The sequence below is a fragment of the Hemibagrus wyckioides genome, linkage group LG17 (genome assembly GCF_019097595.1).
Source record: "Hemibagrus wyckioides isolate EC202008001 linkage group LG17, SWU_Hwy_1.0, whole genome shotgun sequence".
Classification (NCBI taxonomy): domain Eukaryota; kingdom Metazoa; phylum Chordata; class Actinopteri; order Siluriformes; family Bagridae; genus Hemibagrus; species Hemibagrus wyckioides.
Window position 1 is genome coordinate 20,821,468 of NC_080726.1, and position 25,216 is coordinate 20,846,683.

The window sequence follows — 25,216 nt, forward strand, 5'->3', positions numbered from 1 at the left end:
CGATCAAGATCGGCACAGAGCACAGTGAGAGAGCCGGTAATGAGAATGAGTCATTCTGTACAGCAGGTCTGCCAGTTAGTCTGATAAAAAACCCTCAGGTCTATGTTAACAAATACAGACTGGAACAGCAGGACATTTAATTGGAAGAGAATGAAAGGGAATGAATTTAATGAATATGAGAGCATAGGTGAGAAGCCGAGCAGATGGAGTCATTCCCGGATGTATCAACAAGTGGGCTGAAACAATGAGCACCCCCCCCCCAACCTTTTCTAAAACCACAGAGCTGACCAGCTCAGTGTTAGTATTGTCTGAAACAAAGAGGCTGAACTGACCAACTACCTGTTTCATATAAAGAGCTCTAGATAAGCTGAACAAAACTCAAGCTTAAACATGTTAAAGGTAACAGTACAGTTATGTATTCGGCCATCTATTGAATATACAAAACGTGTAATGAGTGATATTTTGAGATTAAGAGACGTTTAGTAGGCAAGATGAAATAAAAAACATTTCCGGCTTAAAAATTTCAACACCACCTCCAGAAAGTTCCCCTGGACAAAATACCAGCACAAGCATTTAATTTTCTGATGAATATCACGTCGAGAGACGCTTTTAGCGTTGCAGAAGCGCTCTTTTTGATTTCGAGTGGTTTTATCTGTGTCGAGTCGTATGCATGTCTGAGCTCATTATCTTGTTGGTCCATCAATGGCCAGCTTTTACCCTCCTGGCAGAGACAATATCCTGGTACTGATGCTATAGACGTTAAGAGTATAGGACAACTAGTCACAAAAAATCCCCAAATCAATGAGATTTTCTGGTGGATAAGGAGGCTTCTGGGAATTCAGTCCAGTTCTCGTCATGAACTACAGCCCTCGATGCTCTTAATGGTATTTTAACATCCATCTGTCTCATTTGCATTCACACCTCATATTTAATTTTGGACATGGTGAGTGATGTGTGCAACCTCATATATACAACATATGGTCAAAGACAAATATACAGTTCCTTTTTTTCATGTATTTTAAACATTTGTTTAAAACATAAATCAGAAGTTTCTCCAGCTGCATAGAAGATGTGAACTGGCTATAAAGTCTATTTTTCCCTCCAACACACACACAGATGTCACAGTTTCTTTTAATATTTTGATAACCCAGTGATATCAACAGAACAACAGACCCCACTGATCTCACTCACCCACACACTCACACACACTTACACTCAAACACACACACACATTCACACACACACTCTCACTCACACACACACTCACACACACACTCACACACATTCACACACACACTTACACTCAAACACACACACACACATTCACACACACATTCACACACACATTCACACACACACTCACACACACACACACACACACTCACACACACACTTACACTCAAACACACACACACATTCACACACACACTCTCACTCACACACACACTCACACACACACTCACACACATTCACACACACACTTACACTCAAACACACACACACACATTCACACACACATTCACACACACACTCACACACACACTCACACACACACACTCACACACACTTACACTCAAACACACACACACATTCACACACACACTCTCACTCACACACACACTCACACACACACTCACACACACACTCACACACACACTCACACACACACTCACACACATTCACACACACACTTACACTCAAACACACACACACACACATTCACACACACACTCACACACACACACACACACACACACACACTTACACTCAAACACACACACACACACATTCACACACACACTCTCACTCACACACATTCTCACACTCACACACACACATTCTCACACACTCTCACACACACACTCACTCACACACACACTCACTCACACACTCACTCACACACTCACTCACTCACACACTCACACTCACACACTCACTCTCACACACTCACTCTCACACACTCACTCTCACACACTCACTCTCACACACTCACTCTCACACACTCACTCTCACACACACATTCTCACACACATTCACACACTCGCACACATTCACACACACACACACACACATTCACACACAAACACACATTCACACACAAACACACATTCACACACAAACACACATTCACACACAAACACACATTCACACACACATTCACACACACACACACATTCACACATTCACACACACATTCACACACACACACACATTCACACACACACACTTAATATTTTGTTAGTGCAAAAGCATTTTCAGAGGTCAAGCAGCCCGACACGGTGAGTCGCACATTTACAGATGCACTAGAACAGTAGTGATGAAAGCACAGCCATGACTTTAGGCAAAAGGATTTAAGAGTGATTTGGAGGTTCTGCCTGCGAGCTGGCGTTTAAACGTGTCTGAGGATAAAACGGGCCAAATTTGGTGAAGACTGGACAAACATGGAGGAGGAGCATCTTTTTGTAGATTATGACCAGTGAATGGTCAAACTTTTACATTACGGCATCCGGCATTATATGATTTATACACCTGAGTGATTAGCAGTGGCTGGAATTTGACCTCATGAACTTCTGACCGGTAGTCCAACACCTCGAGCGCTGAGCCACAACTTCTCTCGTCATTTGTTGAATAGCCTCAGATCACAGTTCTGAAGATGTCTACCAAGTTTTGTGCCACATCTGCAAAGCCGTTGTGCAGATACAGCCTCACTTCCTGTTTGGTGGCTTCGCTGTCAGATTCGTTGGGACATTACAGGCAAACTGTTCGTAGTATTTAAAATTCTTTTGTGAGGTTTAATCTGAAGATGGCAGGTGATGAATCAACAAAATTTAGCAAAAGAACCGTTTCTGACAATAGGGTGTCTACATGACCTCGGTGCATGGCCCCCTAATTAGCACCATCGTTCTGACATTACTCTTTCCCATTCCTACATTACACAAGTTCGCAGAAATCAAAGTTATACCTAACTGCCTTCTAGGGGTCAGTTTGGGGATTTGGACATACTCTTCCATCAAACAGGTTTATTCAGGAGCAGAAAAAGCATGGCCTTACTGTGAAGAGCTTCATCAAAGAGCAAACAAGCCTTCTGTAAACAGTCTGCCTATTTCTGGCTGATGGCAAGGCCAAATAAAGAGTGCAGTTCCCAGGAACTTGACTCAGAGCGCTGCACATGCATGCCCATTACACAGAGAGTGGACGATAGCAAATACTGACTTTATATTCTGTTCAGGTTTTAAAGGTCTATAAGGAAATAATTTCAGAGCATTTGCACCGAAATATACTCAAAAGTAAAGTTACAGATTTCTGAACACTTGAAATAAAGAGGCAGCTTTGAGGGTTTAATAAGCCAAATCTTGCACTGTAAACCACTGACCCCAATCACAGCAGATTTCCCAAATTAGCCTGGATGCACACAGACGAGGGGAAAGCAGCTTAATTAAAGGGTGGATATGATATGTAATGATAGGCTGCTGCACTCAGAGCTCTCTGTGATGTCTGCTTTAGAGTACTCAGAGTAATGAGTCGATTACTTACACAGGAACATGGGCTTCAAAATGCTGCTCAATGAGGAGAACCCAACAGAACAACAGACCCCACTGATATTAACAGAACAGACCACACTGATATTAACAGAACAACAGACCCCACTGATATTAACAGAACAGACCCCACTGATATTAACAGAACAGACCCCACTGATATTAACAGAACAACAGACCCCACTGATATTAACAGAACAGACCCCACTGATATTAACAGAACAACAGACCCCACTGATATTAACAGAACAACAGACTCCACTGATATTAACAGAACAACAGACTCCACTGATATTAACAGAACAACAGACTCCACTGATATTAACAGAACAACAGACCCCACTGATATTAACAGAACAACAGACTCCACTGATATTAACAGAACAGACCCCACTGATATTAACAGAACAGACCCCACTGATATTAACAGAACAACAGACTCCACTGATATTAACAGAACAGACCCCACTGATATTAACAGAACAGACCCCACTGATATTAACAGAACAACAGACCCCACTGATATTAACAGAACAACAGACCCCACTGATATTAACAGAACAACAGACCCCACTGATATTAACAGAACAACAGACCCCACTGATATTAACAGAACAACAGACCCCACTGATATTAACAGAACAGACCCCACTGATATTAACAGAACAACAGACCCCACTGATATTAACAGAACAGACCCCACTGATATTAACAGAACAACAGACCCCACTGATATTAACAGAACAACAGACTCCACTGATATTAACAGAACAACAGACTCCACTGATATTAACAGAACAGACCCCACTGATATTAACAGAACAGACCCCACTGATATTAACAGAACAACAGACTCCACTGATATTAACAGAACAACAGACTCCACTGATATTAACAGAACAACAGACTCCACTGATATTAACAGAACAACAGACCCCACTGATATTAACAGAACAACAGACTCCACTGATATTAACAGAACAGACCCCACTGATATTAACAGAACAACAGACCCCACTGATATTAACAGAACAGACCCCACTGATATTAACAGAACAACAGACTCCACTGATATTAACAGAACAGACCCCACTGATATTAACAGAACAACAGACTCCACTGATATTAACAGAACAACAGACCCCACTGATATTAACAGAACAGACCCCACTGATATTAACAGAACAGACCCCACTGATATTAACAGAACAGACCCCACTGATATTAACAGAACAGACCCCACTGATATTAACAGAACAGACCCCACTGATATTAACAGAACAACAGACTCCACTGATATTAACAGAACAACAGACTCCACTGATATTAACAGAACAACAGACTCCACTGATATTAACAGAACAACAGACTCCACTGATATTAACAGAACAACAGACTCCACTGATATTAACAGAACAGACCCCACTGATATTAACAGAACAACAGACTCCACTGATATTAACAGAACAGACCCCACTGATATTAACAGAACAACAGACTCCACTGATATTAACAGAACAGACCCCACTGATATTAACAGAACAACAGACCCCACTGATATTAACAGAACAACAGACTCCACTGATATTAACAGAACAACAGACTCCACTGATATTAACAGAACAGACCCCACTGATATTAACAGAACAACAGACCCCACTGATATTAACAGAACAACAGACCCCACTGATATTAACAGAACAACAGACCCCACTGATATTAACAGAACAGACCCCACTGATATTAACAGAACAACAGACTCCACTGATATTAACAGAACAGACCCCACTGATATTAACAGAACAGACCCCACTGATATTAACAGAACAGACCCCACTGATATTAACAGAACAGACCCCACTGATATTAACAGAACAGACCCCACTGATATTAACAGAACAACAGACCCCACTGATATTAACAGAACAACAGACTCCACTGATATTAACAGAACAGACCCCACTGATATTAACAGAACAACAGACTCCACTGATATTAACAGAACAACAGACTCCACTGATATTAACAGAACAGACTCCACTGATATTAACAGAACAGACTCCACTGATATTAACAGAACAACAGACCCCACTGATATTAACAGAACAACAGACCCCACTGATATTAACAGAACAGACCCCACTGATATTAACAGAACAACAGCCCCACTGATATTAACAGAACAACAGACTCCACTGATATTAACAGAACAGACCCCACTGATATTAACAGAACAACAGACTCCACTGATATTAACAGAACAGACCCCACTGATATTAACAGAACAAGGATAAGCCCAGAATAATTTGCTTTAAAAAAAGAAAAAAGAAAAAGAATGGTTTGTTCTACAATAAAAGCATGAACATTGCTAACCAAGCTGTACAGAATTCCCAACACCATTCCTAAACTTTTGGAAGTTTTTCATTGTTCATTTCATGTAGTTTATCAGGAAATGTCTGTTTAAACACTTTCTAACGATCATTTAGGAAGACAACCATCGTGAAAAAGAAAGGGAACTGTGTTACAGGCCAAATGTGCTGAAACCTGACCATCATGTGGTTCTTCTCCAAACTGGTGTAAGTACACAGATATACATGATGTCTGTATAGGCTGTTGTGCTTCAATTTCCCATTTGAACTGGAACCTCAAACCTGTTCCAGCATGACACTGCCCCTTTGCACAAAGCGAGCTCAGAGCCCTGACCTCAACCCCATTAACTGACTGACTGACTGCGAGGCCTCCTCACCCAACACCAGGGTCTGATCTCATAAATGCTTTTGTGGCTGAATGAACACAAGTCCTCAAAGACACACTGAAAAATCTAGTGAAAAGCCTTCCCAGGAGAGTGAGGGCTGAGATCTACCCCACTGAGGTCAGTCTTGTCTTAAGGTCACCCAACACTGGTGGATCTGAGAGTAAAGGCTGTGGGACTGTAGCAGCTCAGTGTGGTAAGGCGAGGAGAGATCATGTCATACTTTGTAAATGAGAAGGAGCTCATGTTTAATTCTGAGTGTTTGAGTAAGTAAGAGTTATGGAGCTGAATTTTAAATATGCTGAATTCTAGCTAAGGTTTTAACAGAAATGCCAACAAAGTGGGAGTGACCAGGAAATGCCAACAATTCTGACTAAAAGACCTGCCTACTCCTGAAATAAACCAGCACTTGAACACTATTTGTTGCTATATTTCCTCCTAACACAGAGTTTTCAGACTGATGTTACTCTAGTCTGTGACCTGATGTGTTCATCGAAGCTCTTCTGTAAGTCTCTCTGGATGAGGACGTCTGCTGGATGACAATGTAGTAAATGTCCCTTAATTTAAGCATGAAGTTATGAAAGAATGAAACATCAGACTGATGACTGAGAAAGTACTGCTGTGGAGCTGCTAGATTGTCATGAGTAAATATTTGGGGTTCACATGTGGTTAGAATTTAGAGTTAGACTGCAAATCTGTGTAGAATTTTGTATTTAATCTACATTATGGACTAATAGTGTCTCTGGCCTGATCACAGTGTTCCGGTCTGATCACAGTCAGCGTTCCGGGTCCGATCACAGTCAGCGTTCCGGTCTGATCACAGTCAGCGTTCCAGGTCTGATCACAGTCAGCGTTCCAGGTCTGATCACAGCCAGCGTTCCGGGTCTGATCACAGTCAGCGTTCCGGGTCTGATCACAGTCAGCGTTCTGGGTCTGATCACAGCCAGAGTTCCGGTCTGATCACAGTCAGCGTTCCGGGTCTGATCACAGTCAGCGTTCCGGGTCTGATCACAGTCAACGTTCCGGGTCTGATCACAGTCAACGTTCCGGGTCTGATCACAGTCAGCGTTCCGGGTCTGATCACAGTCAGCGTTCCGGGTCTGATCACAGTCAGCGTTCCGGTCTGATCACAGTCAGCGTTCCGGGTCTGATCACAGTCAGCGTTCCGGGTCTGATCACAGTCAGCGTTCCGGGTCTGATCACAGTCAGCGTTCCGGTCTGATCACAGTCAGCGTTCCGGTCTGATCACAGTCAGCGTTCCGGTCTGATCACAGTCAGCGTTCCGGGTCTGATCACAGTCAGTGTTCTGGTCTGATCACAGTCAGTGTTCTGGTCTGATCACAGTCAGTGTTCCGGTCTGATCACAGTCAGCGTTCCGGGTCTGATCACAGTCAGCGTTCCGGTCTGATCACAATCAGAGTTCCAGTTTGATCACAGTGTTCCAGTCTGATCACAGTCAGCGTTCCGGTCTGATCACAGTGTTCCAGTCTGATCACACTGACACACACACACACACACACACACACACACACACACACTCTCTCTCTCACTCTCACACACACACTCCTGTAGTGCTAATACGGAACAATAGCCATTGTTAAGAGACGTTGTGAGCTGAGTGAACACACCTGAAAAAGCCTGGTGAAGATGTCGAACTCGAACACAGAGATGTAGTCGTTGCAGGTGAGGTCTATTGTGGACTTGAGGGCCATGGCCTCCAGGCCGGAGCTGATTGGGTGAAACTCATGCAGAGCTTGTCGGAAGACCTTCCACTGGACGATGGTCCTGCAGGGAAACACACAGGCAGGCGGTCAGGTGACGGTCATAACTACAACAAGCTGATGGTCTTTCAGCAGAAGGAACGCTCACTTGTCACCAAAGGATCTTCTCCAGAATTCTGCTGCGTCGGCCTTCGTGATCCGGAAATTGTCCCCTTGGAACAGACCGTTGGGAAAGATGGCTTTCAGCTCAGCCAGCATGTGACTGAAGATCAGCGAGAGTTTGGTCAGGTTTCGCCTGAAACAAACACGAAGAGAAGAACGGTCAAGAATCCGTTACAGTAAAAAACACATGCAGATATTAATAAAGGATTTTTATATTATTTAGAACAGAATGCTGATACAGTGGACGAGCTCTGGACTGTCCATAACCCCAGGTTTAACCTGACATGCTGTTAGCAGCATTGTTTATGATGAATATGAAGGTGTGTGTGTGTGTGTGTATGTGTGTGCAGGATGCTCAGTGATGGGCTGATGGCCTAGCTAGGGTGTATTCCCAACACAGCCCCAGTGCTCCTGGACCCAGTATGTCCAGGATCACAGGTCAGTGAAGATGAATGAATGGGAATGGCTGATGCTATTGGCCCTGGGCACAAGGCAAGACGAGGCGAGGCGAGGCAGGGAGTCCGACTGGGAGGAAAAAGTGTGTGTGTGTGGGTTAAAGCCGTGATTTACAGGCCAGCACAGTGGGGGACTGTGTGAGAGCTCCAGTCTGGAGAATTGACATGCACAACAGAGTGTGAGTGTGTGGAGAGACTGCAGCTGCCTCCAAACAAGACCTGCACAAATCCTGCTCTCCTTTACACACACACACACACACACACACACACACACCCTGCTACCTCTACACACACACACACACACCCTGCTACCTCTACACACACACACACACACACACACACACACACCCTGCTACCTCTACACACACACACACACACACACACACCCTGCTACCTCTACACACACACACACACACACACACACACACACCCTGCTACCTCTACACACACACACACACACACACCCTGCTACCTCTACACACACACACACCCTGCTACCTCTACACACACACACACACCCTGCTACCTCTACACACACACACACCCTGCTACCTCTACACACACACACCCTGCTACCTCTACACACATACACACACCCTGCTACCTCTACACACACACACACCCTGCTACCTCTACACACACACACACCCTGCTACCTCTACACACACACACACACCCTGCTACCTCTACACACACACACACACCCTGCTACCTCTACACACACACACACACCCTGCTACCTCTACACACACACACACACACCCACCCTCTCCTTTACCTCTACACACACACACACACCCTGCTACCACTACACACACACACCCTGCTACCTCTACACACACACACACACACACACACACACCCTCTCCTTTACCTCTACACACACACACACACACACCCTGCTACCTCTACACACACACACACACCCTCTCCTTTACCTCTACACACACACACCCTCTCCTTTACCTCTACACACACACACACACACACCCTCTCCTTTACCTCTACACACACACACACACACACACACACACCCTCTCCTTTACCTCTACACACACACACACCCCCTCTCCTTTACCTCTACACACACACACCCTCTCCTTTACCTCTACACACACACACACACACACCCTCTCCTTTACCTCTACACACACACACACACACACACACACCCTCTCCTTTACCTCTACACACACACACACCCTCTCCTTTACCTCTACACACACACACACACACACACACACACACCCTGCTACCTCTACACACACACCCTGCTACCTCTACACACACACACACACACCCTGCTACCTCTACACACACACACACACCCTGCTACCTCTACACACACACACACACACACCCTCTCCTTTACCTCTACACACACACACACCCTGCTACCTCTACACACACACACACACACCCTGCTACCTCTACACACACACACACACACACACACCCTGCTACCTCTACACACACACACACACACACGCACCCTGCTACCTCTACACACACACACCCCCTCTCCTTTACCTCTACACACACACACCCTCTCCTTTACCTCTACACACACACACACACATACACCCTGCTACCTCTACACACACACACACACCCTGCTACCTCTACACACACACACACACCCTGCTACCTCTACACACACACACACACCCTGCTACCTCTACACACACACACACACACCCTCTCCTTTACCTCTACACACACACACACCCTCTCCTTTACCTCTACACACACACACACCCTCTCCTTTACCTCTACACACACACACACACACTCTCCTTTACCTCTACACACACACACACACACACCCTGCTACCTCTACACACACACACACACACCCTGCTACCTCTACACACACACACACACACACACACACACACACCCTGCTACCTCTACACACACACACACACACACACCCTGCTACCTCTACACACACACACACACCCTGCTACCTCTACACACACACACACACACACCCTGCTACCTCTACACACACACACACACCCTGCTACCTCTACACATACACCCTGCTACCTCTACACACACACACACACACCCTGCTACCTCTACACACACACACACACACCGCTACCTCTACACACACACACACACCCTCTCCTTTACCTCTACACACACACACACACACACACACACACACACCCTGCTACCTCTACACACACACACACACACACACACCCTGCTACCTCTACACACACACACACACACACGCACCCTGCTACCTCTACACACACACACACACCCCCCCTCTCCTTTACCTCTACACACACACACACACACACCCTCTCCTTTACCTCTACACACACACACACACATACACCCTGCTACCTCTACACACACACACACACACCCTGCTACCTCTACACACACACACACCCTGCTACCTCTACACACACACACACACCCTGCTACCTCTACACACACACACACACACCCTCTCCTTTACCTCTACACACACACACACCCTCTCCTTTACCTCTACACACACACACACACCCTGCTACCACTACACACACACACACACACACACACCCTGCTACCTCTACACACACACACACACACACCCTGCTACCTCTACACACACACACACACACACACCCTGCTACCTCTACACACACACACACCCTGCTACCTCTACACACACACACACCCTGCTACCTCTACACACACACACACACACCCTGCTACCTCTACACACACACACCCTCTCCTTTACCTCTACACACACACACACACACACCCTGCTACCACTACACACACACACACACACACACACCCTCTCCTTTACCTCTACACACACACACACCCTGCTACCTCTACACACACACACCCTGCTACCTCTACACACACACACACACACCCTGCTACCTCTACACACACACACACACCCTGCTGCCTCTACACACACACACACACACACACACACACCCTGCTACCTCTACACACACACACCCTGCTACCTCTACACACACACACACACACACACACCCTGCTACCTCTACACACACACACACCCTGCTACCTCTACACACACACACACACACCCTGCTACCTCTACACACACACACCCTCTCCTTTACCTCTACACACACACACCCTGCTACCACTACACACACACACACACACACACACCCTCTCCTTTACCTCTACACACACACACACACCCTGCTACCTCTACACACACACACACACCCTCTCCTTTACCTCTACACACACACCCTCTCCTTTACCTCTACACACACACACACACCCTCTCCTTTACCTCTACACACACACACCCTCTCCTTTACCTCTACACACACACACACACACACCCTCTCCTTTACCTCTACACACACACACACACACACACACACCCTCTCCTTTACCTCTACACACACACCCTCTCTTTTACATCTACACACACACACACACCCTCTCCTTTACCTCTACACACACACACAACCTCTCCTTTACCTCTACACACACACACAACCTCTCCTTTACCTCTACACACACACAACCTCTCCTTTACCTCTACACACACACAACCTCTCCTTTACCTCTACACACACACACCTCTCCTTTACCTCTACACACACACACACACACCTCTCCTTTACCTCTACACACACACACCTCTCCTTTACCTCTACACACACACACACACACCTCTCCTTTACCTCTACACACACACCCTCTCCTTTACCTCTACACACACAACCTCTCCTTTACCTCTACACACACACACCTCTCCTTTACCTCTACACACACAGACAACCTCTCCTTTACCTCTACACACACATCCTCTCCTTTACCTCTACACACACACACACCCTCTCCTTTACCTCTACATACACATGCACCTCTCCTTTACCTCTACACACACACCCCTATTCTTTACCTCTCCACACACACCCTCTCCTTTACCTCTACACACACACACCCTCTCCTTTACCTCTCCACACACACCCTCTCCTTTACCACTCCACACACACCCTCTCCTTTACCTCTCCACACACCCCTATTCTTTACCTCTACACACACACACACCTCTTCTTTACCTCTGCACACACACCTCTCCTTTACCCCTGCACACACACCTACCTTTCCTTTACCTCTGCACACACACATCCTCTCCTTTACCTCTACACACACATCCTCTCCTTTACCTCTACATACACCCCTGTCCTTTAACTCTACACACACGCACACATCCCTGTCCTTTACCTCTACACACACACACACACATTTTACCTCTACAAACACAAGTGCAGGTGAGAGTGTGAAATAGCCAGAACGTTATATATAAGTGTTACAGATCGATGGGAAACTGAGGATATTTCTTGATCTACTACAGATTCCAGATGTCATTCATCTGCGCGCACACACACACCTCATTCTCCTGCAGTTCTCAGTGTTTCATTTAACTGCTTAATCTTCTGTCCAGTAGAAAAATGAAGATCAGAGGACATGGGCTTTAGAGGTTGGCTGTGAGATTTGTTCAGGAGCATACAAAAATATATTAAATAAATAAATAAATAAATAAAACACTACAAAGCTCTGAAAGCCGATGAGCAAGTCATTGGAACAAGGAAAGAGTCTTGGTGCTAAAAAGGTGTCAGTGTGCTGCCCTCAGTCAGGACCAGCTGTGCGGCATGTCCAGTCAGGCGTGAGGAAGTTAATACGTGGTGCAGAAAAAAAGAAACCCACAGGATGCTGTCTACATAAAACGTTAACAAATGCAGGCCTGAGGGAGCGCAGAGCTAGAGCAAGGCCAGAAATAAATCACAACACGTGATGAGACGGAGGAGAACTGCCCTGAAATTAACTACACTCCAGTGAGGACAGACTGTTTATTCCTCTCACGCCACAGATACACTGATTAATCACTAACACTCACTTCATCCTGTCACAAGAATTTCCCTCATGGGATCAATAAATTCAGTCTATCCATCCATCCATCCATCCATCCATCCTTCCTTCCATCCATCCATCCATCCTTCTATCTATCCATCTATCCATCCTTCCATCCATCCATCCATCTATCTATCTTTCCATCCATCCATCAAACCATCCTTCTATCTATCCATCCATCTAACCATCCTTCTATCTATCCATCCATCCAACCATCTTTCCATCCATCCATCTATCTATCTATCCATCCATCCATCTAACCATCCATCCATCGATGCATCTACCTATCAATCCATCCATCTATCCATCCATCCACCTACCTATCAATCCATCCATCCATCCATCCATCCATCCATCCATCCATCCACCTACCTATCAATCCATCCATCCATCCATCAATCCATCCACCTATCTACCTAACTATCAATCTATCCATCTATCTACCAATCCATCCATTCTGACCTTAAGCAATTAATCGACTATATATTATATATATTATATATTAGACTAAAAGTGATGGAACAGGAAGCAAGACAAAATAATAAATGATTTGAACTAAACCCTGTAAACAAATTAGTGTACACACGTCACCCTGCAGGTCACACCAGACTGACCCATGGGTGTTTATTAAAAACACCAAAACCACACTCCCAACACTCCCTCGCTGGGAAACCTTTTTTTAAATGTCATGAGGAAACTCCTAACATGACTAACTTATTTTTGCAAGACGGACCCAAGAACCCATTTGTAGAATTGAAGTTCATTCAAAGACTCTTTTAGAGAGTTGCACAGTATTGTTTAAAGCTAAATATCATTAATATATCTTTATTAGCCATGAAAGAGTAAGGAAGTAAGAGTAAGAGTAATGAAGTAAGAGTAAGAGTAATGAAGCTTAAACAAACAAACAAACAAGGCTAGTTCCTGTTGATGTGTGTAAGCATTAAGAAGTCACTTCTTTTGTCTCTCAAAATTAGTACAGGATAAAATGCTACTTGCTCTCCATCCTGAGGACCAGCACTTTCCCTGCGACGGCTACAAAATGCTAACACTGGAGACTCCTTCCAAATATCTGGAATACTGTATACTATACAATACTGAAGCTACAAAGATATCTACATCTTTACCAGAAGACAAAATCATGACAATTTTACACCCATTCACCTGTTCAAAAGTTTACACACCCCTGCCTCTGATCACCTTGCCTTCTTGATCATCAGAAACTTTTGTAATATTTTATAGTGTATGAGTTCCTACAGTGTTTTAAAAAAAAAAAAGGATCTCGTATCTTATCTATACTGAATTAAAAAAAATTCTCTCTCTTAAATGTCCAGAGCCGAAGCCGTTCCCATGAGGCTCTGCTGGAGTTTGTTTGTTTAATGGCTGGGGTATCAGGGCTGAACGCTATATATGAAGCCCCGTCCCCTTCCTCTGGGATTCCTGCCAACGATTTCCACTGTGAATTCCTATTTTCTACAATCCACAGATCCTTCTATACTGCATTTGGACCCTATAGAGCACGTAGGCTGAACAGATAAGCGAGAGCGGAATTCTGCGAGAAAAAACAAAGATGTCACGTGTACCGTGTGCTCTGGTTGAAGTTAACACAATGTATCGAGCATTGTTCTTCTAAATATCCGCTTCTAATTCATGTGGATCGATAACACAGCTCCTGCTGATTAAAACAAACAGTATATCTAAGTGACCGCACGCATTTTTTTCCCCTCTTCCACTGTCCGCCCACACGCTAGCTTTTTTTATGACTAAGTCCGAACACATAAGCCGTCGCCCCCCTCCTCCGTTTTTCTATTCAAGCTCTTGGCCTCTCCTCGTCATGACGCTGCCTATGAACCGAACCTTCCCTAGATACTGTGCTTTTGTAAGCCTTCCTCCTCTTTTGGCCTGACCTTTAACCTTGCAGCTGGCTGCTCCCTTCCTGTTTCCTGTTTTCCATGATAAAAAAGCCAGGCCAACAACGGAGGAGAGACAGAAGTCTGAGAATGCCCAAGGCAGACAATCAAAGAGCCCGTTCTCCATCCCCACCTATCGCTCAGCGCCACTGCTGAGCTCCGGCAGAAAGGAATCGAATGAGAGGTCATTTCTCCGGGTCACGTTTTCGAACGTTGTGCAACAGTGTAAATTTCGCCGAACACTCTACACTTCCTTTTCGACTCGTGCTGTGTGCCAGTGCTGGACACTTCTGTCCTGCGCTGGGTGAAGGCAGAGAGGATTCTGCAACACGATGGCGCAATGCTGTTCTTTTTTAGGGCTTCAGATGAAATGTCACAACTCACTTTTTGTTTAGCAGAGTTCAGCAGTGACCAGCATTTTATTTAGCAGAGTTCAGCAGTGACCAGCATTTTATTTAACAGAGTTCAGCAGTGACCAGCATTTTATTTAACAGAGTTCAGCAGTGACCAGCATTTTATTTAATAGAGTTCAGCAGTGACCAGCATTTTATTTAACAGAGTCCAGCACTGACCAGCATTTAGTTTAACAGAGTCCAGCACTGACCAGCGTTTAGTTTAACAGAGTCCAGCACTGACCAGCGTTTAGTTTACCCGAGTTCAGCACTGACCGGCGTACTGATTAACATATCAGCTGTTTAAATCACATTAAAATGTGCAGCTTATGTTTAAGCATTAAATGTGTGTAAAATTTATTCCTCTGCTGTTTCATTGCTGGGTGAGAACCAGTCCATTTCTGGGCACGTGAGGTGTGATGACACTCAAAATGACCGCTGTTCCCACAGTGCTACAGCCCAGTAACATGTCGAGCGTTTCGGCACAGTCAAAGCTAATTCATTTCCCCTGCGGTCCACAGATTTCCGCCGTCCTTTGTTGGTCTTTTTATTGCTCAGATGAAGAGTTAACTCATTGGAGGAACACACACACGTGGTGCTAATGTTAGCTAGCTACAGAAACTGTAACCTAAGTGCAGAACTGATGTTTTTTCCAGACTGTATGAGGCAGTGATGGCTGTAGTGTCCATATTTTAGGATCATCTCCTAGCAGTGGAGACGTCTGTAATGACTTTCTCTGATCGCTGCACTCGGGTTTGACGTGAACTGAAGGTGGTTTCGGCTGAAGTACATTGTAATGACCATGAGTCTAAGCGCAAATCTACCATCATTTTGAATTCATGATTTATGTTCATGATGTGTTCAATTCTGCAAAAACACAAAATCCTGCGCAATGAAATGAAACTGAAAATGTACTAAAAAAACAACAAAAGTGACTGACCGTTTGATAGATATAGAGGTTTAAAAAGCTGCGTCCGGCAGGGAGCCGCATCAGAGCGGAAACATTTCTAATCCATCGGCGAGAAAAAAACTCGTGCCAACTTCCTCAGATTTTTTGGTTAAAGATGGCTGGAGTGGTGGAGGATATGATGACATGTATCGGCACCGCCACGGACTCCATCTTGGATGTTGGTGCGACATAGAGAACTTCCTCTCAATGAGCAAGGGGCATTATATTCAGTGAGGAGGCATGGAGAGTCTGCTGGACGGGCACGGAGACAGGAAACACGCGGCGGTCATCATGTGTACTGGTGTGTTTATGTTAATTGAAGCGGGAATTAAGAGACCTGAGGAGGATCTGACTCAGCATAAATATACATACACAAAGAACAAACAAACAAACAAACAAAAACATTCTTTTCTATAAACACACACACAGACGCACCCAATTTCTGAGGTCGAGTTTCTGGGCTTTCCTTTTCTTTTCTTTTTTTTTGACAGTCATCACTAAACAAATTTAACTCTCCGGAACTGGCTTCACACCAGATCTGTCAGGAAATGGCAGTGACAGCAGCCTCGCACTTCACTGCACACACACATTTCCACACATAATTAAACTTGCGAAGCTTCTTAAGTCTCCTCTGTCCCTTCTTTCTTTCTTTTTTTGTTTCATTCTCTCTTTCTTTCTAAGCAGCACCCATTCGCTGCACATTTGCACTTTAATAGTTTCACTGACATGTTAAAGGCGAGTGTTTAAATATGACACAAAGGGAAAAAGGAGCAAAGAAAGAAAGTGTGTGTGTGTGTGGGGGGGTTATTTTTAATTAGGTCTTGAGGGCAAATGCAGTACTGAAGTGCAGTACTGTGCTGTGGCTGGGTTTTGCGCGTGCACTCGGGAGAGTATAAATAAACATGATGCAGTTAGTCCAGGCCGAGCTCAGCGCTCAGGGAGACGTCCGAGAGGGTTAAAGGTATGACACGCCGTAACTCGACTGTGTTTCCGTCCATCAGCCACATGGCTAGCCTGCAGCGGTGAGGGTAAAAACGGCTAAACGAGTTTATACTGAGGGAGAGCGTGAAAGCGGGTCGTTTAGCAATTCCGCTCCCGTAAGTGGCTGAACGCTCGCGTGGGCTAATGGGATCTTGTTAAAGAACAAATGAAAGATCCTGATTAAAGGCGGATTTAAAAGTCGTTAGCTCGGCGTCTGTAATAGTTTCATTACTTAAAATTAAAAGGGCTTTACATAGCCTCTGCACCTGGGTAATGAGGAGGTGAAAAACAACAGACTGCAGGGCTTTAAAGAGAAAAGAAAAGAGCTGTAAGAAACATTTCTCATTACGCTTAACTGCTGAAGTTTAAACGGCAGACGGAGAACAAAGGGGCTACGTCCATTTCATATAAAAAAAAAAACATCAATAAAGAGAAAATAAAGTCGGGAAATATGAGCCATGTGCACCGTCTTATTAAAGAACAAATAAAAGATACTGAAAGAAAGAAAACTGCAGAGCAAAAAACACAGACCCCAAAGGATGAGAGAAGCATATCTTATAAAAGTGATGAACCCCACAGCATTACGAAGCAAAGGACTACATTATTTACATATATAGTTTATTGCCAAAAGTTTTGGGACACCGTTCCAAATCATTGAATTCATTGTTGTTTTTCAGGGGTTGGGCTCCAGTGAAAGGAACTCTTAATGCTTCAGCCTCATACCAAGACATTTTGGACAATTTCATGCTCTTTGTGGGAACAGTTTGGGGATGACCCCTTCCTGTTCCAACATGACTGCACACCAGTGCACAAAGCAAGGTTCATAAAGACATGTGGAGGAACTTGACTGGCCTGCACAGAGTCCTGACCTCAACCTGATAGAACACCTTTGTGATGAATTAGAGCCGAGACTGAGAGCCAGGTCTTCTCGTCCAACATCAGTGCCTGACCTCACAAATGTGCTTCTAGAGGAATGGTCAAAAATTCCCATAAACACACTCCTAAACCTTGTGGAAAGCAAAGTGCATGAGCTTTATTAACAGGTAGCTGTGCATCAGTAATAGTTTCATTGCTTAAAATTAAAAGTTTTACAGAGCTTCTGCCCTGGGGTAACAAGGGGGCAAAGACAAAACAACTAGAGTTCTACAGTTCTTAAAGGAATAAAGCAAAAAGAAACAAAAACACATGGAGTACGAAGATCTACATGAATTTAATATCCGAAGAAGTGTTTAAAATGAAACAAAAAGTGAGCCGTGTGCATGAGCTTGGGATTTAAAAGTTGTGTCTAAAATTATTTCTTTACTTAAAATTAAAGAAGCTGTACAGCCTCTGCACCTGAGTCACGAGGCGGTGAAGAAAAACGTACATCAGACTGTGCAAAAAAACAAAAAACAAAACTGAAGACGCACGCATTGCACGTTAGATCTGTGTGCTGAACTTCACGTGGCATATGGAGAACAAAGGTCTAAATGAATTGATCAGAAATGAAAGAAAGGTAGGAGCCATGTGCGCGCTCATTTACGTTTTTTGAGGCGAAACGCTCAAGTCTGCAGTTTATCTCAGACCTTCATCGTGTGCCATGCCATGGTGCTCACTGATGAGGTTTAGTCGTCGCTCTGCTCAAAAAGAGCTGCACAGCGTAACAGGATGTAGATAGTGAGCTCGCAAAATGAGTACAAAAGACGCACCTTCACCACAACACACGCCTCCATGCCTTTACACTGAAGCCTGAACTGAGAGAAACGCCATCTCTTTACACAAAGCGGCGAAGTCAGTTACACCGCACAGCCTGCCGCTCCACCCGACTCCGCCCGACAGACCGAGTTTATCTGCTGCCTTTTACACATCCCCTAGCCAATTCATTCGCTGCTTCATACAAGAGGTCCGAGATAAGATGAGACGATAGGAGAAGTGAGACGCTTTAGTTAGGGTTGTTGGGTTACGAGGGGGGCAACTTGGGCACATTTACAGTTATTGAGAGCTAAATTTAGCCTCTGGTAGAAGGTCCTCTTCACACAGAACCTAGACACACTGAAGCAAGACACATCTACACAACAAATACGGCAGTTTAACACAACACCACAACACAACACCACAACACGCAGAGGATCTTCTGCAAATTCAGGAAGCTGGTGGCAAACAGCCCGGAAAATAAACAAAAAGAAAAAGAAAGAAAAGGGTGAAAACTGTGTGGCATTGATATGAGGATGAGGCGAGAGATGAGTGCGTGAGGACAGTGCGTGAGAGGAGAGCGCGTGGAGAGTGCGCGCGTGAGGGGAGCGCGCGTGAGAGGAGAGCGCGCGCGTGAGGAGAGCGCGCGCGTGAGGGGAGAGCGCGCGTGAGAGGAGAGCGCGCGCGAGAGGAGAGCGCGCGCGTGAGAGGAGAGCGCGCGCGAGAGGAGAGCGCGCGCGTGAGGAGAGCGCGCGCGTGAGGAGAGCGCGCGCGTGAGGAGAGCGCGCGCGTGAGGAGAGCGCGCGCGAGAGGAGAGCGCGCGTGAGGAGAGCGCGCGCGTGAGGAGAGCGCGCGCGAGAGGAGAGCGCGCGCGAGAGGAGAGCGCGCGCGAGAGGAGAGCGCGCGTGAGGAGAGCGCGCGTGAGAGGAGAGCGCGCGTGTGAGGAGAGCGCGCGTGAGAGGAGAGCGCGCGTGTGAGGAGAGCGCGCGTGTGAGGAGAGCGCGCGTGTGAGGAGAGCGCGCGTGTGAGGAGAGCGCGCGTGTGAGGAGAGCGCGCGTGAGAGGAGAGTGCGCGTGAGAGGAGAGTGCATGACTCTACACCACTGCAAATCCATCACATGCTCTCAGTGTTAATGAACTAATCTGTATTATAACAGAGTAAAGGTCAGCTGTGTCCAGAGCAGTGTTAGAGCTGAGGACAGCACACAAATATGAACAAAACACAATGACAGACACACACCGAGACACACACACACACACCGAGACACACACACACACACCGAGACACACACACACACACCGAGACACACACACCGAGACACACACACCGAGACACACACACCGAGACACACACACACACCGAGACACCCCCCCCCCACACATGTTCCACCCATGTGAATCAAAGTTGCATTAGGCTTCATGCACGTGGTGAAGACGTCACACAACACGTCCCAGATCTCCTCAGACCCTGTGGTCATCCTGGAAAATCACCAGTTCCTCCTGACCTGGTGGAGAAGATTGTGTGTGACTGACTTTCAGCTTTTCATCTCATTCTTACTGTGTAGTTTGATATGAACAGAGTCACGCTTTCTCGGGTTTTTGTTTGTTTGTAAGTCTGCAATACTCGACTGTTCTCACTCTGTATGTGTTTATAACAAGAAGCACAAAGTGTACAGTATGTTAATAAAGGTTTAATAAGTACTTTGATTGGCGAGTTGTGACGAGTTGTGGACGCGTTGTGGACGCGTTGTGGACGCGTTGTGGAGGTGTTGTGGAGGTGTTGTGGACGCATTATGGATGCGTTATAGATGCATTAAGGAGGTGTTATGGAAGTGTTATAGAGGTGTTATGGGCATGGTACGGATGTGTTATAGATGCATTATGGAAGTGTTATGGACATGGTATGGATGCGTTATAGATGAGTTATGGAGGTGTTACGGATGAGTTATGGAGACATTATGGAGGTGTAACGGGCGTTATTGATGTATTATGGAGGTGTCAGAGAAGTGGGCTGTCAGAGATTACACCTGGCTGGAGTTTCACTCTCTGACATGACTGGCACTGATAGGCTTCTAGGACTGTTCCAGATGGAAAACATATTGTAATAAACCACAAGGTTCTACACAGTTCATATTTATGTCATCGCACATCTGGCCCAGAACGAGCCGAGACTCCAGCTGTGATTACTTAAATCCAATAAAACGAGGGACTACTTATAACACCTGATATGATTTAAATGTGTCTAGGCTTCTAATCTCAGCTTGGAAGCTGCAGTATGAACCCAGTAATAGAACTACAGCTGAATATAAATAAAGATTTATAAAACAGTAAAGTACTGTCTGTTCTGGTCAAACTCTTTAAATGTCTGATCCCTGGAGAAGATTTTAAGTGAGTCTGCATTCATTCTAAAAACAAGCAGCTTCTGTTTAAGGAAATAAGTCAGGTATTTTAGTTTACTTCTGAAAGCACGCAGTTTTCACTCGAATCTTTACACAGAAATATAAATACACTGAGCGGGACGAGATCAGATCTCAGACATGACTGACACTGATGCGTTCTGACACAAATCTACTGTCTGAAATGGAAGGGGTGGGGTGAGTGTGTGGAGGTGGGGGTGAGTGTGGGGGTGAGTGAGTGTGGAGGTGAGTGTGTGGAGGTGGGGGTGAGTGTAGAGGTGAGTGTGTGGAGGTGGGGGTGGGTGTGGAGGTGAGGTTGGAGGTGGGGGGGGGTGAGTGTGTGAGCATGGGGTGAGTGTAGAGGTGAGTGTGTGAGCATGGGGGTGAGTGTGGAGGTGAGTGTGTGGAGGTGGGGGTGAGTGTGGAGGTGAGTGTGTGGAGGTGGGGGTGAGTGTGGAGGTGAGTGTGTGGAGGTGGGGGTGAGTGTGGAGGTGGGGGTGTGGAGGTGGGGGTGAGTGTGGAGGTGAGTGTGTGGAGGTGGGGGTGAGTGTGGAGGTGAGTGTGTGGAGGTGGGGGGTGAGTGTGGAGGTGAGTGTGTGGAGGTGGGGGTGAGTGTGGAGGTGAGTGTGTGGAGGTGGGGGTGAGTGTGGAGGTGAGTGTGTGGAGGTGGGGGTGAGTGTGGAGGTGAGTGTGTGGAGGTGGGGGAGAGTGTGGAGGTGAGTGTGTGGAGGTGGGGGAGAGTGTGGAGGTGAGTGTGTGGAGGTGGGGGAGAGTGTGGAGGTGAGTGTGTGGAGGTGGGGGAGAGTGTGGAGGTGGGTGTGTGGAGGTGGGGGTGAGTGTGTGGAGGTGGGGGTGAGTGTGAGAGGTGAGTGTGTGGAGGTGGGGGTGAGTGTGGAGGTGAGTGTGTGGAGGTGGGGGTGAGTGTGTGGAGGTGAGTGTGTGGAGGTGGGGGTGAGTGTGTGGAGGTGGGGGTGAGTGTGTGGAGGTGGGGGTGAGTGTAGAGGTGAGTGTGTGGAGGTGGGGGGTGAGTGTGGAGGTGGGGGTGAGTGTGGGGTACAGTGCGAGTGTGGAGGTGGGGGCGAGTGTGTGGAGGTGGGGGTGAGTGTAGAGGTGAGTGTGTGGAGGTGGGGGTGAGTGTGTGGAGATGGGGGTGAGTGTAGAGGTGAGTGTGTGGAGGTGGGGGTGAGTGTGTGGAGGTGGGGGTGAGTGTAGAGGTGAGTGTGTGGAGGTGGGGGTGAGTGTGTGGAGATGGGGGTGAGTGTGTGAGGGTGGGGGTGAGGGTGTGGAGATGGGGGTGAGTGTAGAGGGGAGTGTGTGGAGGTGGGGGTGAGAGTGTGGAGATGGGGGTGAGTGTGCGAGCGTGCGGGTGAGTGTGTGGAGATGGGGGTGAGTGTGTGAGGGTGGGGGTGAGGGTGAGTGTACAGTTGGGAGTTGGAGTGGGGAATCAGCTCTCGATTCATATCTTCATCTCACTCTGTACTTTTATGATCTCTGGTTGGAGGTGGAGGTGGAGGTGGAGGTGGAGTGACCAAATCCAAAATAATACACCAAGACATTTTTTCTTATTTCCTCCCTTTTCTTACAGCAAATAATAAACATGGATGCAGAAAGAAGACACTCCTGTGAGCTCTCCAGCGTTACTCTGATCAGGATGTTTCCTTTAGCGTCTGGTTTCTCTTCCCATTTCTTCCTGACTTGCTCAATTAGGGACAAATGGAAAATAAAAACAGAATTAAAATAGAAACTATTTTTTAGCATTTAAATTCAGTATTTTTAAGGTGGTGTAACTCTGCCTTGTGGAAGTGAAAGGCTTCACAGAGGCGACGAGTGTGTGTGCGGAGTTTAGGACAGAGTCTAGGAATAAAATCAGGGCACTGGTTTAACTGACCACACAGTGACCCTTACCTGTGCAATTAACGACGAGTTACGTCAAGATGCTAATTCATTTCATTATAGTAAATTACTTCTAAACTGGATTAGACTGACACCGACAGAACGACACCAAGCCTTGATTCTGACATACTCTCTTTTTCGAAACATCTATAAAATAAAGCGACGCAGCTTCTCGTACCGTCAGGTGCCGCACTGCTGAAAACTATGAGAGAGAGAGAATTAGATGCCATCTGCTCCTGTTACCTGGTGTAAAGCTCAGCGTTCTGGCTGGAGGTCAGACTCCACCCCCTGCGCCGCACACACATGGTGTCGGCATTTATCGTGCTCTTTAACTTCCTCCCACCTGTTTTCTTTTTACAGAACAAACCGGATCGCGTTACAGATTAGACAGAGCGAGTTAACGAGTGTGTGCATGCGCTTATAAACAGTTCATTGCGACGTCCCGATTATAAAAGCAGTTTTATTTTATTTATTTTTTTAAAAAAACCTCCAATAACAAACGTAGCGCCGCACGCAGGCAGTGAGGCGATCCGTGCGCCACTCGCCGTGCTGAGCAGTCTGGATGGCCTGTGAGAAACAGGAAGTGGAAGTCGAATCTCTAACAGGAAGTGTGGTGTCTGAGACACTGTGACTGCTAAAACAACTTTTAGTCATAGATTCCTTGCATGCTGCTCAGTGTTTCAGCAACCACACAATCATCCAGGGTTTAACGTCAAACAACTCGAGAGGCTCAAGGCAAACGTCTGTACACATCTGCTCCGTGAGATGAATTAGGTTTTGAATCAGGACTCGTTCATAGCTTCAAGATCCGAAGCGGTTTGTGCTTCCGGAGCCGTTCGAGTAAAGCGACCGGCTTCTGGATTAACCGGCTAGTAAATGACCGACCGAAGGCTGGACCAGCGCTGGGTTAAGCATTAGGTTTTGATGGGTTTTTTTTTTCCTCTCTTGCTTTAATCTTCTTCGGGTTTAATTCAGATCATTGAGTTGCTTTAAGGAAGTGAAAGAAAGAAAAAAAAAACAAACAAAACAGACTTTCCAAAAGCGGTTCATGGTTTCCTAGAAAAACCTGTCTCGTTTCACACCACGATAATCTGAACTAGAGCGCCTTATTTAGGCAAATACAACGAAATAAAAATGTCCCATGAAGATAAAAGTAATAGACAAGCATCTAATACACTACATCACATGGGCTGTAGAAATGATTAAAAGGTGCCAAATGACCATTTATTGGATATGAAAATGTAATAAACCACACGCTGGTCTCATGTAGAAGGTCACACACACGGCCCTCGAGCCGAGACGACTGCTGTACAACAACATGGCAGAATAATTATTATAAAGTTTACCGGAGTTGTGTCCATGTCCAGCACTGAATCTCCGTCATGTCTCCACACTGGTGTTTAATGTCTCATATGAAAGGAGACACTCAGGGCTTTAAGAATTTGAAGTTTTTCCATTAGTATTTGT

The 25,216-nt window shown here is 46.0% G+C and overlaps 1 protein-coding gene across 1 annotated transcript in view; it reads right to left on the reverse strand.

Moving 5' to 3' along the window:
• cbl (Cbl proto-oncogene, E3 ubiquitin protein ligase) overlaps positions 1-25,216 on the reverse strand; it is a 53,836-nt gene that overhangs the window by 13,824 nt on the left and 14,796 nt on the right. The window contains exons 3-4 of the mRNA XM_058412851.1: positions 8,161-8,307; positions 7,920-8,076 (exon numbers count right to left, since the gene is read on the reverse strand). Of these exons, the coding sequence (XP_058268834.1) occupies positions 7,920-8,076; positions 8,161-8,307 (304 nt within the window). The remainder of the gene's footprint in view (positions 1-7,919; positions 8,077-8,160; positions 8,308-25,216) is intronic.